Source organism: Narcine bancroftii, chromosome 2 (genome assembly GCF_036971445.1).
Source record: "Narcine bancroftii isolate sNarBan1 chromosome 2, sNarBan1.hap1, whole genome shotgun sequence".
Taxonomy (NCBI): domain Eukaryota; kingdom Metazoa; phylum Chordata; class Chondrichthyes; order Torpediniformes; family Narcinidae; genus Narcine; species Narcine bancroftii.
This window is the reverse complement of record NC_091470.1, coordinates 51,781,711-51,795,772: the sequence shown is the minus strand read 5'-3', so window position 1 is coordinate 51,795,772 and position 14,062 is coordinate 51,781,711. Positions and strand designations below refer to the sequence as shown.

Below are 14,062 nucleotides of genomic sequence, written 5' to 3'. Positions count from 1 at the left end.
GCTCCAGTTCCCTAAACCCCTCTGTCTCTGAAGACCCACTCCAGTCCCCTACACCCCTTCCTCTCTCTAGTGACCCAACTCTGGTCTCCTACACTCCTTCCTGTCTCTGTAAACCTATCTCCAGTTCTGAACACCCCTCCCTGTCTCTGTAACATGGATCCTCCAGTTCCTTACACCCCTCCCTGTTTCTGTAACATTGATCCTCTAGCTCCCTACATCCCTCCCTGTCTCTGTAACATGGACCCTCCTGCTCCCTACACCCCTTCCTGTCTCTGTAACCATTTCCAGTTCTCTCTAATTCCTCCAGGTGAACTGAACAACTTCTGCATGTGATTTGAGGTGAAAAACGATGTGGCAGCAGAGAAAACCACCTCTCCTTCAAATGATCAGGTGTTGTGTCTTACAGTGGCTGATATTAAGATTGAATTAGGCAAAGCCAACCCAAGGAAAGCTACTGGACCGGGTAACATTCCTGGCAAAGTGCTCAGGAGTTGTGAAGCTCAGCTACCAGATGTTCTCACTGACATCTTTAACATCTCCCTGAGGAGCGCCATGGTCCCAACGTGCTTCAAAACCACCACCATTGTCCCTGTGACAAAGAAGTCATCTGTGCCCTGCCTCAATGACTACCGCCCTGTCGCACTCACGTCCAGCATCATGAAGTACTTCGAGATGCTTGTCATGGAGGACATCAAGCTCCTGCTGTCCCTATCATTAGAACCCCTGCAGTTCAAATATAGATCCAACTGCTCCACGGAGGATGCTATCACCACTGCCCTTCATCTAGCCCTCGCCCACCTGGAAAATAAAGACTTGCATGTTCAAATGCTGTTTATTGACTTCAGTTCGGCATTCAACACGATTATACCTCAGTACCTGACAGGGAAGGTGGGCCTGCTGAGACTAAACACCTCCCTCTGCAATTTGATTCTCAACTTCCTGATGGGGAGACCTCAAGCAGTCCGGATTGGAAACAACCTCTCCAAGACCATCACACTGACCATCACATCCCTCCCCAGAACTGCATGCTTACTCCATTGCTGTTCAATCTGCTGACCATCAATAGTGCAGCCAAACACAGCTCGAACCACATCAAGTTCGCTGAAGACACAACAGCGTAGACCTTATCAGTAAGAACGAGGAGGCAGCATACAGAGAGAAAGTGCAGACACCAATGAACTGATGCAGAGCAAAAAACTTGTATCTGAATGTAAAAAAAAGCAAAAGAGATGGTTGTCAACTTCAGGAGGGCCCAGGGAGATCATGCTCCCCCCTGACCATTGATACCTCTACTGTTGAGGTCATCAAGAGTATCAAGTTCCTCAGTGTGCACCTGGCGGAGAACCTCACCTGGTCCCTTATCACCAGCTCCATTGCCAAGAAAGCGCATCAGCACCTCTACTTCCTGTGAAGGCTGAGGAAAGTCCATCTCCCACCCTTCATCCTCACTACATTCTACAGAGGATGTATTGAGAGCATCCTATGCAACTCTATCACCGCCTGGTTTGGAAGCTATAGCACTTTGGACCGCAAGACCCTGCAGAGGATAGTGAGTTCAGTGGAAAAGACCATTGGGGAATGTCTTCCTAGCATTGAGGACATCTACTATATTCGATGCAGGCAAAAAGCAATAAACATTGTGAAAGACTCCAAACTTCCCGCGTGTAAACTGTTCTTCCTTCTGCCATCTGGCAGGAGGTACTGAAGCACTCGGGCCTTTGCATCCACAGTGGGAAACAGCTTTTGTCCCAAGCATCAGGCTCCTGAACTCCCACATAGTGCACCGTAGACTTTCAGTGTATATGTCTTAAAACCTTAATATTTTAATGTGTTAACTGCTATGTAAATATGCTCTGTGGTCCTGGAGAAACGCTATCTCATCCTACCGTGCACGCATGGTGTGAATGATAAATAAAGTTGACTTGATTTCATTTGTCTCTGTGACCTTTTCTGTTTCCTTACAACCCTCCTTATCTCTGTAACCCCCATTCCTTTGAAGACATTAATTTATTTTAATGTTTGTATATTATCTTAAATATGGAGTTAATTATGTATCGTTATATTAACCATGTGGTACACTACTTTAGATTAATGTACTGTATTCTATAAAATCATTACACTTAAAGTTATATTCTCTCTAAAAAAAATTTAAATGTCCCAATACTAGACTTAAGTTGACCTGAATGGCCAACTGTTTTTCTACTGGCCAGGACCAAAGATGGCGGTCAGTGCCCTGGTGGCCATCTTTGTGATGGGCACCGGCTGGTCGACGTCGAAGACGTCTCGAAAACGCGAATGCGCCAGCGCAGAAGCCCCTCGGCGGTAGCATCTTTGCTCTCCCCCGCCCCGACTGGTTACCAACGGCGAGGGGGCCGCCCCGACATTAGCGTCTGATTACCGAAAAACGTCTGAGGGAGGGGAGCAAGCCTGGGTCCACCCCTGTCGCCATGGAGGGAAACCCAGCTCTGAATTGTTACCCTGGTGAGAAGAGGCAGGGGTGGGGGCAAAGAGAGAGGAAGGGAAGAGAGTGGTAGGAGAGGGAAGGGGAAGAGAGGAGAGGGAAGGGGAAGAGAGGAGAGGGAAGGGGAAGAGAGGAGAGAGGGAAGGGGAAGAGAGGAGAGGGAAGGGGAAGAGAGGAGAGAGGGAAGGGGAAGAGAGGAGAGGGAAGGGGAAGAGAGGAGAGGGAAGGGGAAGAGAGGAGAGAGGGAAGGGGAAGAGAGGAGAGAGGGAAGGGGAAGAGAGGAGAGGGAAGGGGAAGAGAGGAGAGAGGGAAGGGGAAGAGAGGAGAGGGAAGGGGAAGAGAGGAGAGAGGGAAGGGGAAGAGAGGAGAGGGAAGGGGAAGAGAGGAGAGGGAAGGGGAAGAGAGGAGAGGGAAGGGGAAGAGAGGAGAGGGAAGGGGAAGAGAGGAGAGAGGGAAGGGGAAGAGAGGAGAGGGAAGGGGAAGAGAGGAGAGAGGGAAGGGGAAGAGAGGAGAGGGAAGGGGAAGAGAGGAGAGGGAAGGGGAAGAGAGGAGAGAGGGAAGGGGAAGAGAGGAGAGAGGGAAGGGGAAGAGAGGAGAGGGAAGGGGAAGAGAGGAGAGAGGGAAGGGGAAGAGAGGAGAGGGAAGGGGAAGAGAGGAGAGAGGGAAGGGGAAGAGAGGAGAGGGAAGGGGAAGAGAGGAGAGGGAAGGGGAAGAGAGGAGAGAGGGAAGGGGAAGAGAGGAGAGAGGGAAGGGGAAGAGAGGAGAGGGAAGGGGAAGAGAGGAGAGAGGGAAGGGGAAGAGAGGAGAGGGAAGGGGAAGAGAGGAGAGAGGGAAGGGGAAGAGAGGAGAGGGAAGGGGAAGAGAGGAGAGGGAAGGGGAAGAGAGGAGAGGGAAGGGGAAGAGAGGAGAGGGAAGGGGAAGAGAGGAGAGAGGGAAGGGGAAGAGAGGAGAGGGAAGGGGAAGAGAGGAGAGGGAAGGGGAAGAGAGGAGAGAGGGAAGGGGAAGAGAGGAGAGAGGGAAGGGGAAGAGAGGAGAGGGAAGGGGAAGAGAGGAGAGAGGGAAGGGGAAGAGAGGAGAGGGAAGGGGAAGAGAGGAGAGAGGGAAGGGGAAGAGAGGAGAGGGAAGGGGAAGAGAGGAGAGGGAAGGGGAAGAGAGGAGAGGGAAGGGGAAGAGAGGAGAGGGAAGGGGAAGAGAGGAGAGAGGGAAGGGGAAGAGAGGAGAGGGAAGGGGAAGAGAGGAGAGAGGGAAGGGGAAGAGAGGAGAGGGAAGGGGAAGAGAGGAGAGGGAAGGGGAAGAGAGGAGAGAGGGAAGGGGAAGAGAGGAGAGAGGGAAGGGGAAGAGAGGAGAGGGAAGGGGAAGAGAGGAGAGAGGGAAGGGGAAGAGAGGAGAGGGAAGGGGAAGAGAGGAGAGAGGGAAGGGGAAGAGAGGAGAGGGAAGGGGAAGAGAGGAGAGGGAAGGGGAAGAGAGGAGAGGGAAGGGGAAGAGAGGAGAGGGAAGGGGAAGAGAGGAGAGAGGGAAGGGGAAGAGAGGAGAGGGAAGGGGAAGAGAGGAGAGGGAAGGGGAAGAGAGGAGAGAGGGAAGGGGAAGAGAGGAGAGAGGGAAGGGGAAGAGAGGAGAGGGAAGGGGAAGAGAGGAGAGAGGGAAGGGGAAGAGAGGAGAGGGAAGGGGAAGAGAGGAGAGAGGGAAGGGGAAGAGAGGAGAGGGAAGGGGAAGAGAGGAGAGGGAAGGGGAAGAGAGGAGAGGGAAGGGGAAGAGAGGAGAGGGAAGGGGAAGAGAGGAGAGGAAAGGGGAAGAGAGGAGAGGGAGGGGAAGAGAGGAGAGGGAAGGGGAAGAGAGGAGAGGGAAGGGGAAGAGAGGAGAGGGAAGGGGAGGAGAGAGGGAAGGGGAAGAGAGAGGGAAGGGGAAGAGAGGAGAGGGAGGGGAAGAGAGGAGAGAGGGAAGGGGAAGAGAGGAGAGGGAGGGAGGGAGAGGAGAAGGGAGAGAGGGGAAGGGAGAAAGAGGGGAGGAGAGGGGTGTGTAGGGGACTGTGGGGACTTGGAGGAGTGCAGGGGATAGAAGGGGGCTACAGAGACATGGAGAGGTCTGGGTGGGAGGGTTTCTGGAACACAGGGTAATTTCCCCACCCCTCTCTTTCTCAGGAAGGACTTTGGTCTCCAGTCTCCCTCTACAGATGTCCCTCTATTTCAATACCTTCTTCTTTCCTTTCTGGTGGGTTTGCCAGGTGGTGATGTTGGAGACGAAGGTAAGTTCTGTTGTCAGGGGAGACATCAGCCTGCAACCCATTAGTGACCTGTGGTTCCTGGATTAGGGATGGTGAGGGTGAGAGGGAGAGCGAACCCCTCTAAAGGATGGACGGAGAGAGAGACTCCCACTATAAATGAGTATAGAGATGCCCTCTGTGATTGTTGGAGGTGGGGGGGGGGGGAATGGAGAGTAGGAAAGTGAATAGGGAATGGAAAGGAGGGATCTATTACAAATGGGGAATGATGGGATAGAGATTCCTTCTATAAATGGGTATCGGGAGAGATTCCCTCTATAAATGGGTATCGGGAGAGATTCCCTCTAAATGTCGTGATGGAGAGAGAGCGTCTGTGAATCAGTGGGGGGGGGGGGCGGGGGGGGGAGAGAGAGGGAGCCAGAGATCCTGTAAATGCAAGTTGAAGTCAATGTAACAATTATTTAATTTTCCACTCACTACCCTTCTACTCTCCCCCCCTCCCCTCACCTGCTGTCCTACCCCCAGTACCACATGCTCAGCACCTACTACCGGATCATACTCAGCGCTCTCATTGTCGTCATGACCCTGGTGGAAGCAGCCCGACTGGCCCTGGGCTACATGGGGAATCTGCAGGAGAAGGTCAGGGCTGGGAGGGGTAGGGGAGAGAACTGAGGGAGGGGGCAAAAGGGTAGGGAAACAGAATAGGGGAAGGGAAGGGGAATGGAGGGGGAAGGGGAGGGGAATGGAGGAGAGGGGGGAAGGGAAGGGGATGAGGGGCCATACGAGGAGGTGGTGAGGGAGGGGTGAGGGGGCAGTGACGAGGGAAGGACTTCACACCACATTCTTTTGCTTGTTGGATGTTGCTGTGCCTTCTCTTGGGTGTGGGGAGGGATAGTATTAATGTGCTGATGGGTCTTGGGATTGCAGTGTTGGAGAAAACTGAGGTGTTTCCTCCCTCCCTATTTCCACCCCCACCTTGCCCTCTCTCCTACCCCCACTCACCCTCTATCTCCCCTCCCCCACATCCCCTCCCCCACTCTTTCTCTCTTTCCCCACAGGTCCCAGCCCTAGCGGGCTCCTGGCTGCTAACTCTACTCCTCCAGCTCCCCATGGTTCTGTTTGGGCTCTGTAACCCACAGCTGAGAGTCCTGCCCCTGGAGTGGGGTCTGGGCCTTGTCTACCTGACACTTCTCCTGACCCAACTGTGGTTGAGCCTTCTCGCTCTCCGCCGACTTGCCTCCCAGCTCGAGCTCAGCTTCCACTTGGCCCACCTGTCAGGCCGGGAAGCGCAGGAGGGAGCCTCCCCCTGCGTCCAGAGGAGGTCCTTCACCCAGCATCCAGGTTGAGCGGTTCGGAGCTGAGGGAAGTACCCTATCCCTTGTATCTCCTGCACATCTATGTGACTGCATGGCCAAGCACCTCTAGATTCACTGATGACACCAATACTCTAGCCAGTTTCATGGAAATAATAAGATGGGTCATTGATATAAATGAGGAATTGGAAAACTATTGATTATTTGGTACATTTGAGAGGATGGCCATTTATTGCAATATCACTTACAAATAATCTAAAATGCATTATTCTGCTAAAATAAGCCATAAAAGAAAAAAAGTAAAATCTGCGGTCCTCGTTTAGGTCAGAAGCATGAGGGAGAATTATCTGACTGCCTTTTGAACTGGCTGGTCCATATTAACCTGTGTTGAAGTGGACAGCTCGAAGTTGAGATGGCATTTCTTCATCACTGAAAAGGCAGCTGATGTAATTTTTTAGCAGAGGGCTTTGCTTGATCTAATATTCTCAGCACAGGATCTGCCTATATTTGCACCTTTGAGCAGAATATCTGTGACCTGATCCAATCCAACACATGTAGTCAGTGGTGACAAAAACCCATAGATGCCTCCGAAGAATATACTGAGTGGCCAGCCGATAAAGAACAATACAATAAGCCAGAAAAGTGACCATAAGAGCTCCCCGCAGCTGGGCATGTTGCCTTGAAGGTTGGCAGACTGGATCTGGCTGAATACCAAGTACTAGAGAGAAGAAAACAAAAAATTATTGAAACAATATACTTCAATTGCTAAGAAATGCACTTTGCATTAAATATTGATGTGAATAGCAAATCTTATTTATAATGCCAGCTATTTTCTCACGGGTCATTGAAGATATTTTTATGAGTGACCCAATCTCCACAAGTTAACATTGCCATTGGGTTTTTTTCTGCAATGTGACATCAACAGGATAATACTATTTGTTTTCACTCTTGTTGCTGGTACATGTCGTCCCTCAGGGAACACAAATATGTTACTTTTGACTTGTGTTCAATAGACCATCAGCCCCTTTATATGTGGTTATGTTTCGATCCGTCATCCTTAACCCAGCCTCTTTATATGTGATTATGTTTCGATCCGTCATCCTTAACCCCTCCTCCATCCATCAACTACCTAATGAGCCTTGCCTCATCCATCCACCTTTGCTCCTTGTAGTGACCATCTCCACCTGCACATTCAGTCCTGATGAAGGGTCTTGACCCAAAACGTCAACCCCATTTCCCTCCACAGATGCCTTCTGACCTTGGGAGTCCCACCAGCAACTCATTGTTGTTTTGCCACTTTTTTGTGTTTTACAGACAAAACAAATTGGTTTAAAATCTTGCACCGACAAGTTCCGTGATTTAATATGAGATCCTAATGCAAGATAACTTCGCTATTTTTCAACAAGTGACTCTATATGAAACTGCGCCCTGCTCAGCCAAATATACTGCGATCACAATTTACAAATCGAGTTTATTTTTGCACCTCCCTTAAGCAAGGCTGCACAAAATGGGGAATTCACTTGTGAAAGAGTTATTTTGTTAAAACTACAATAAAATAAAAGCTGGGGTGGCTTAGCTGACGGTTCGAGTCACAGCAACCAGGAAGAAAATACTTTAAAACATATGGAAACAAGTTAAAATCCTCGAATAAGTTTATTACGCAACTCCCATCTCCATTTTGAACTTAAACACATTTAAGTAACCAGTGGAACTTGCTGAATGACGACTTGTCAAGCGTGTTGCTCTTAATTTGGATTTATAACCCCCTTAAATCTCTTCTACAAGCTTTCATATACAGTGCAACTGAGTGCAAGTCTCTTCCATAAAGAAAGGAACAGAACAATCTTATTGGTATAAAAACATCCATCAGCACTGATACTTCTGAGGGCGATTAATCCATATTAATTGGAATCTATTAACGGTAAGTATAAGCAGACAAGAATTTACCTTCGATTGACTAAATAATGTGTTAAAAGATTCCAAGCTCACGACATGGGCAGGGTTCCTTTGCTGGAACCTTGCAGTCACTTCCTTTCCAGCGATTTAATGGCAGGAAGCGAAACAATGTAGATCGACTAAAATCAGAGCAGTTCGAGTGACTCAATATACTTCAGATACTCACGGCAACTTACAGCTGGAGGAGAAGAAAAAATATACATGAAGCAGGAAGTCACAGTGATAAGATGACATCACAAAGCAACTCGAACAATTACAGCACAAAGATACCTATCAATAGTGTCAAATGTCAGATTATTACACTTAAGTGTTCTTGGCTCCTTTTGATGAAAGTAGAGCCATCAAAAGATCTTTGAAATCATACTTTAAAAACATTTAAGTCTCATCGTTCAAGGGATGATGGACAATATTTTCAAAATGAGTCCATCACATTAAGTTGGCATTTCAACAGGAGCTTGTGAAGACTCACCAAGATGCTTGTGGAGGCTTGATTAAACAGGAGCTTGTGAAGACACACCAAGATGCTTGTGGAGGCTTGATTAAACAGGAGCTTGTGAAGACTCACCAAGATGCTTGTGGAGGCTTGATTAAACAGGAGCTTGTGAAGACTCACCAAGATGCTTGTGGAGGCTTGATTAAACAGGAGCTTGTGAAGACTCACCAAGATGCTTGTGGAGGCTTGATTAAACAGAGTTGGATCCAAAGTCAAAGGCACTCTGAGCAAGAGTGACAAGTTTAGGCTTTCAAATAGGATCCTAAAGAAGGAGAAGTCAGTGGAAAGAAAACGACATTTGGGGAATAAAGTCATTATCTCACAAATTGATTGTATTGGCCAAAGTTTATGTACTGAACCTGTATTTTTTTTTTTCTCAGCCTTACCCGATTTAAATCACAACTCATTGATCTCGGGTCCTGATGTTCTAAACAGTTGTTTAGATGTGGGTTTAGATCACTCTTCGAGATCTGCTATTTTTTCTAAATTGGCAATTTTCATTCATTCCTTTTTATCAAATTTTAGTGTTTCAGATTTTTAAAATCCTAATAGCAGAGAATATTCATTTTTCTTGAATGTACAGTGTTCAACCAAAACGTGACTACCATGCAATATATCTGATCACGCTCCTGTAGTTTTATCCTTCAATTTTTCTAATATTCCTGTTTTTAAAAAACAATGGAGATTGAATACCATTTTACTTAGAGATAAAGGATTTTTAAGATTTTTGGAACAACAAATATAGTTTTTCTTTAATACTACTTCCTCCTCATTGATGCCCAATTTGATTGTTTGGGATATTACGAAAGCTTATTTGAGGGGACAAATTATTTTGTAAACAGCTAATAAAGATTGGACTTAATCAGATTAAACAAATTGATATACTATTTGCTCAAAATAAAGGTCCAGAACTATACAAAGAAGAGTTTGTGATGGCTCACCCAAGCAACAGATGACAAAGAAGAGTTTGTGATGGCTCACCCAAGCAACAGATGACAAAGAAGAGTTTGTGATGGCTTACCCAAGCAACAGATGAACTGGCTCACGGAGTCATGGGCAAATCTGTGGCAGATCTGACTGAGAGCTCCGGGTGTGGGGCAAGCCCAGACCCTGGCGGCTGATGTCAGTTCCAAGTGCATGGCTTTTGAATCATTCAAGTAGTTGGTTGAACTTTGACTCTGCGTGGTTTTTCATTCGCCGTGTGGCTAGCACGACTACATTGGTGACCCCGAGTGGTATTTGGATCCAATGATGAATGACCCAAGCACTTTCACTGAAACTGCTGACTTCTTGGACCTACAGCCACAACAGGTCTAGTTTGAACAGGCAGTAAGCTCCTCTGTGACGTGTCCACCAGCCAATCCTGGCCCATTGTTCCTGCCACTTGGAGGAATGCAATACGTGGCTTGGCTCACCAGTCTATTCTGACAATCATCTGACTGGTGGCAGATATATTTGCTTGGCACATCCTACGCAAGCAAGTTGGGCACTGGGCCAGGACATGCATACACTGTCAGACCTCCAAAGTCCAAAGGCACGTGAATGCACCCCCCAACCCTTCCAGCAGATGCACAAAAGGTTTGAGCATGTCCATGTGGACGTAGTTGGTCTGCCTCTGGACTCCTGGAGGGCAAGGTACCTGTTCACCATGGTCAACAGGTTCATCAGCTGGGCAAAAGCTGTACCACTGACTGACACATCCATTGAGTCCTGTGCCAGAGCCCTCATTGCAATCTGATTTGTATGTTTTGGCCTGCCTGCCAACATCACCTCAGACAGGGAGTTGCAGTTCACATCCAGCCTATGGTCGGCACTGGCACATCTATTTGGGATCCAGCTTCATGACACCATGGCCTAGCATTTGTAGTCCAAAGGCCTGGTAGAGTCTTTCCACCGGTACCTTGTTGGCCCTGATGACGTGCCTCTGAAGCCTGGATTGAGTTGACAAGCTCCCATGGGTGCTTCTTGGCATACGTCTGGCTCCCAAAGAAGACAGCCACATCGTTGGCGGAATTGGTATATGATGCTCTACTGATGGTTCCAGGCAAGTTTGTGCCAACAACCAATGGCACAGAGGAGACACCCAGGACTCCAAGAGAAGGTAGGAACACTAACTCCTGTTCCAACCTTATGCCATGGCCTGACACCTTCCTTTGTCTCCAGGACCTCTGGGGCTACAACTACATTTTCATTCACAGGGGAATACACTGGACTCCACTGCAGCAGCTGTACATGGGTCAGCACAAGGTGGTGGATCAGAACAGAACCACATTCGTCAACATGAATGGCCATGAGGAGACCTTCACCATTGACCACCTCAAGCCGGTGAACCTTGACCTGGAACACCCTGTGACTGTGCCACCCCGACGCTGATGAGGTTGGCTGCCTAAACAGACTAGAAGTGTTGGTCGTGGACTCTACACCTCCTAATCCCAGTCCTGGGGTGTGGGGTAGGGAGTCATGTGGTGGCTCACCCACGCAGAAAGCTAACTGGCTCACAGGCAACTCTGGAAGATCTGACTGTAAGAGCTCTGGGTGTGGGGTAAGCCCACAGCCTGGTTGCTGACATCAGTTCCACCCTGCAGGTCGCAGAGGCTGCTGGGAGAGGGGTCTTAAGTGCACGGCTTTTAAATCAGTAAAGCAGTTGGTTAAACTCACTTTCGACTGTGTGGTTTTTCACTCACTGTGTGGTTAGTGAGACTACAAGTTGAACTTAAAACCAAATATGATCTTCTTTCTACATACCCTATTGAATAACAATTGTTGAGAAGTAAGAGCCACTTTTATATTCATGGTGAAAAATACTGCAGGAAGGTATTGCAGTTTTAAAAAAATAATTGAGATGAGAGATGGTGCAATAATGACAGATCATTCTAAAATTAACAAGACATTTAGGCAATTTTATTCTAATCTCTAAAATTCTGAATTTAAGAATAATTTTACTTCAATGTCAGATTTTCTAGATTGAATAAATTTACCCACCTTATCACTGGACAACCATATAAGGCTGCATGTACCTATTTCTCAGGAGGAAATTTCTCTTGCTATCTCTTCATTGCAGTCTGGCAAATCTCCAGGACCAGATAGCTTCTCTGTAGAATTTTATAAACCCTTCTCTAAATGGCCTGTACCTAACTTAAGTTCTGTGTTGCAAGATTCATTTAAAGAGGGAAAGCTACCTTCTTCCTTTAATGAGGCTAGTATTTCTCTTATTTTGGAAAAAAGGGAAGTAGCCACAGAAGGTGCTTTTTACAGACCAATTTCATTAGATTTTTATCTAAAATTTAAGCATACAGATTAGAAACTACTCTATCAATAATGATTAACTCTGACCAAACAGGTTTTATTAAAAATCATTATCCTTATCTATCACATATTGAATAACTATATTTTCCCTCTATCCCTATGACAGAATAAGCTGTTTCATTAGACGCTAAAAAAATGTTTCATTGGGCAGAATGGGAATATTTATTTGCTACTTTAAAGACATTTAATTTTGGTCCATATTTTTAAAATTGGATTAAATTATTATATTCATGTCCTATGGCTTCAATTAATTTGAATTTACCACAGTTGAAAATGTTTAGGCCATTAAGTCCTTTACTTTTTTGATAGAGTATTAAAACCATTAGTGGTTGCCCTTTGACAATGTAGAGAATTTAAAGGAATAACCAGAAACTGAATTGAACATCAAGAATCTCTTTATACAGATGGTCTATTGCTTTTTTCTTCAAACCAGATTTCTAGACCAAATATATTAATTATGCTCACTCAATTTGGAAAATTTTCAGGTTATAAAGTAAATTTGCACAAGAATGAACTTTTACCTTTAAGGGGATCTTTTTCTATGTATCCTAATTTTACATTTAAAATAGTGAAAGACCAATTCCAATATTTATGAATTACAATCACAAAAAGTTCTAAAAAGTTTATGAAAGAAAATTTTGAAGTATTATTTAATCAAATTAAAGTTTTACTATTGGGATGGTCACCACTTTTGATTACATTGATTGTACAAATTAATTTGATTAAAATGAACATTCTACCTAAATATTTGTACATTTTTCAAGCCTTACCAGTTTTTATCCCAAAATCCTTCTTCAATTCATTGGATTTGGTTATTTCTTCTTATATATAGCAGGAAAAACAACCACATTTAAATAAAGCCCATCTTCAGAAAACTATAAGGAATGGGAGATTATCACTTCCATATTTTTGATTCTATTATTGAGCAATTAATATACACAGTTTACTTTTATTTATTAAAATTTGATTAATTAGTAACCCGCCCACTTTGGTTAGAAATGGAAATGTTGGCAATTTTAGGTTTAGTGTTACCCTTTTCATTTTCTAAATTGACACATAATCTGATAATGAGAAATAGGTTGAGAATGTGGACATCTTTTGGTTATAACAGTTTTTCTCTAGCTAGTCCGATTATAGATAACCATCTTTTCCCACCCACCATTTTAGATGGAGGATTTAAGGAATGGTACAGATTAGGCATTAAAAGTTATAAAGATTTATTTATTTAAGATAATTGTTCAAAAGCGGCAAAGTTATCAGTTAAATTTAATCTCTCTAATAGACTTTTTTTTAAAAGAAATTTGCAAGTTAGGCATTTTATTCAGTCTAAACTACATGATTTTCCTCAAATTGCAGATTCAAATATTCTTGATGTATTTCTTGACTTAAAGTTTGTTCACAGTGGATTGATATCACATATTTATAATGATTTAAAATCAGCCTCAATGGCTTGAATTAAAAATGATTGGGAGTGTGATCTCAATAATATTCTCTGATGAGGATTGATATTCCCCTCTTAATTTAATCAATGATTCTTCATTTTGTGCAAGGCCCTATTTATTACAATTTAAGGTGGTACACAGAATACATATGTCTAAACTGAAATGATCTCGTTTTTATTCAGATGTTGACTCACTGTATTAAAAGTGCATTTTTTGAAGCCTCATTGTTTCATATGTTTTGGGAGATTATCTTTCGATCTTTATCAATGATTTTTAAGATTCAAATAGACCTGTGCCTTTTAATTGCCTTGTTTGGCTTTTCTCACGAACCAGATAAACTTTTGTTGGCATCTTAAGAGAAAGTTATTGCTTTTAGCATGTTGATAGCCAGATGAGGAGTTTTAAAGAAATGAAAAGATGAACTCTCACCAACTCATGCACAATGGTTACGTGATGTAATGACATGTCCAAGTTTAGAGAAAATTAGATAAAATATTAAAGGTAGAAAGTTTCAGTTTGAAAAAATGTTGGGCCCATTCATAGAATGCTATCACAATTGGCAGTTTTAGGTCATTTGGATGCTCTAGAGGTGCTCCGTCTACCCTCTGAGGGTTGCTACTTGATCCATTTTCATATTTCTTTTGGTCCTATTACATAACCTTGATTAGAGGGAGGGGTTAGATTAGTATTAGTTTTTTTTAGATAAGTTGATCATATATGGTTTAATTATGATGGGAATGAATTATAACAAATACTTAGGTATTACACCAAGGTATGACGAATGTTGGTATAATGTAACTCAAGTAGTTTATATTCTTAATTATTTTAACAAATTAAGTCAAATTAACAATTATGGTGAAATTTGTTGTAAAG

General features: G+C 44.7%; 1 protein-coding gene across 3 annotated transcripts; it reads left to right on the top strand.

Moving 5' to 3' along the window:
* Positions 1–2,290: 2,290 nt before the first annotated feature.
* Positions 2,291–13,407, top strand: LOC138753533 (transmembrane protein 17-like). Of its 3 annotated transcripts, none has more exons than XR_011351227.1 (5): positions 2,291–2,481; positions 4,600–4,703; positions 5,205–5,318; positions 5,738–7,913; positions 9,345–13,407. XR_011351227.1 is itself a non-coding variant. In XM_069916668.1 (4 exons), the coding sequence occupies exons 1-4, from the start codon at positions 2,448–2,450 to the stop codon at positions 6,023–6,025; spliced, it is 540 nt and encodes a 179-aa protein (XP_069772769.1). In that variant the 5' UTR covers positions 2,291–2,447; the 3' UTR covers positions 6,026–13,407. The 3 variants fall into 3 exon arrangements, 1 of the variants encoding a protein (XP_069772769.1); XR_011351228.1 differs by having other exon boundaries at positions 5,738–10,542; positions 10,640–13,407; XM_069916668.1 differs by having other exon boundaries at positions 5,738–13,407.
* The last annotated feature ends 655 nt before the right edge of the window (positions 13,408–14,062 follow it).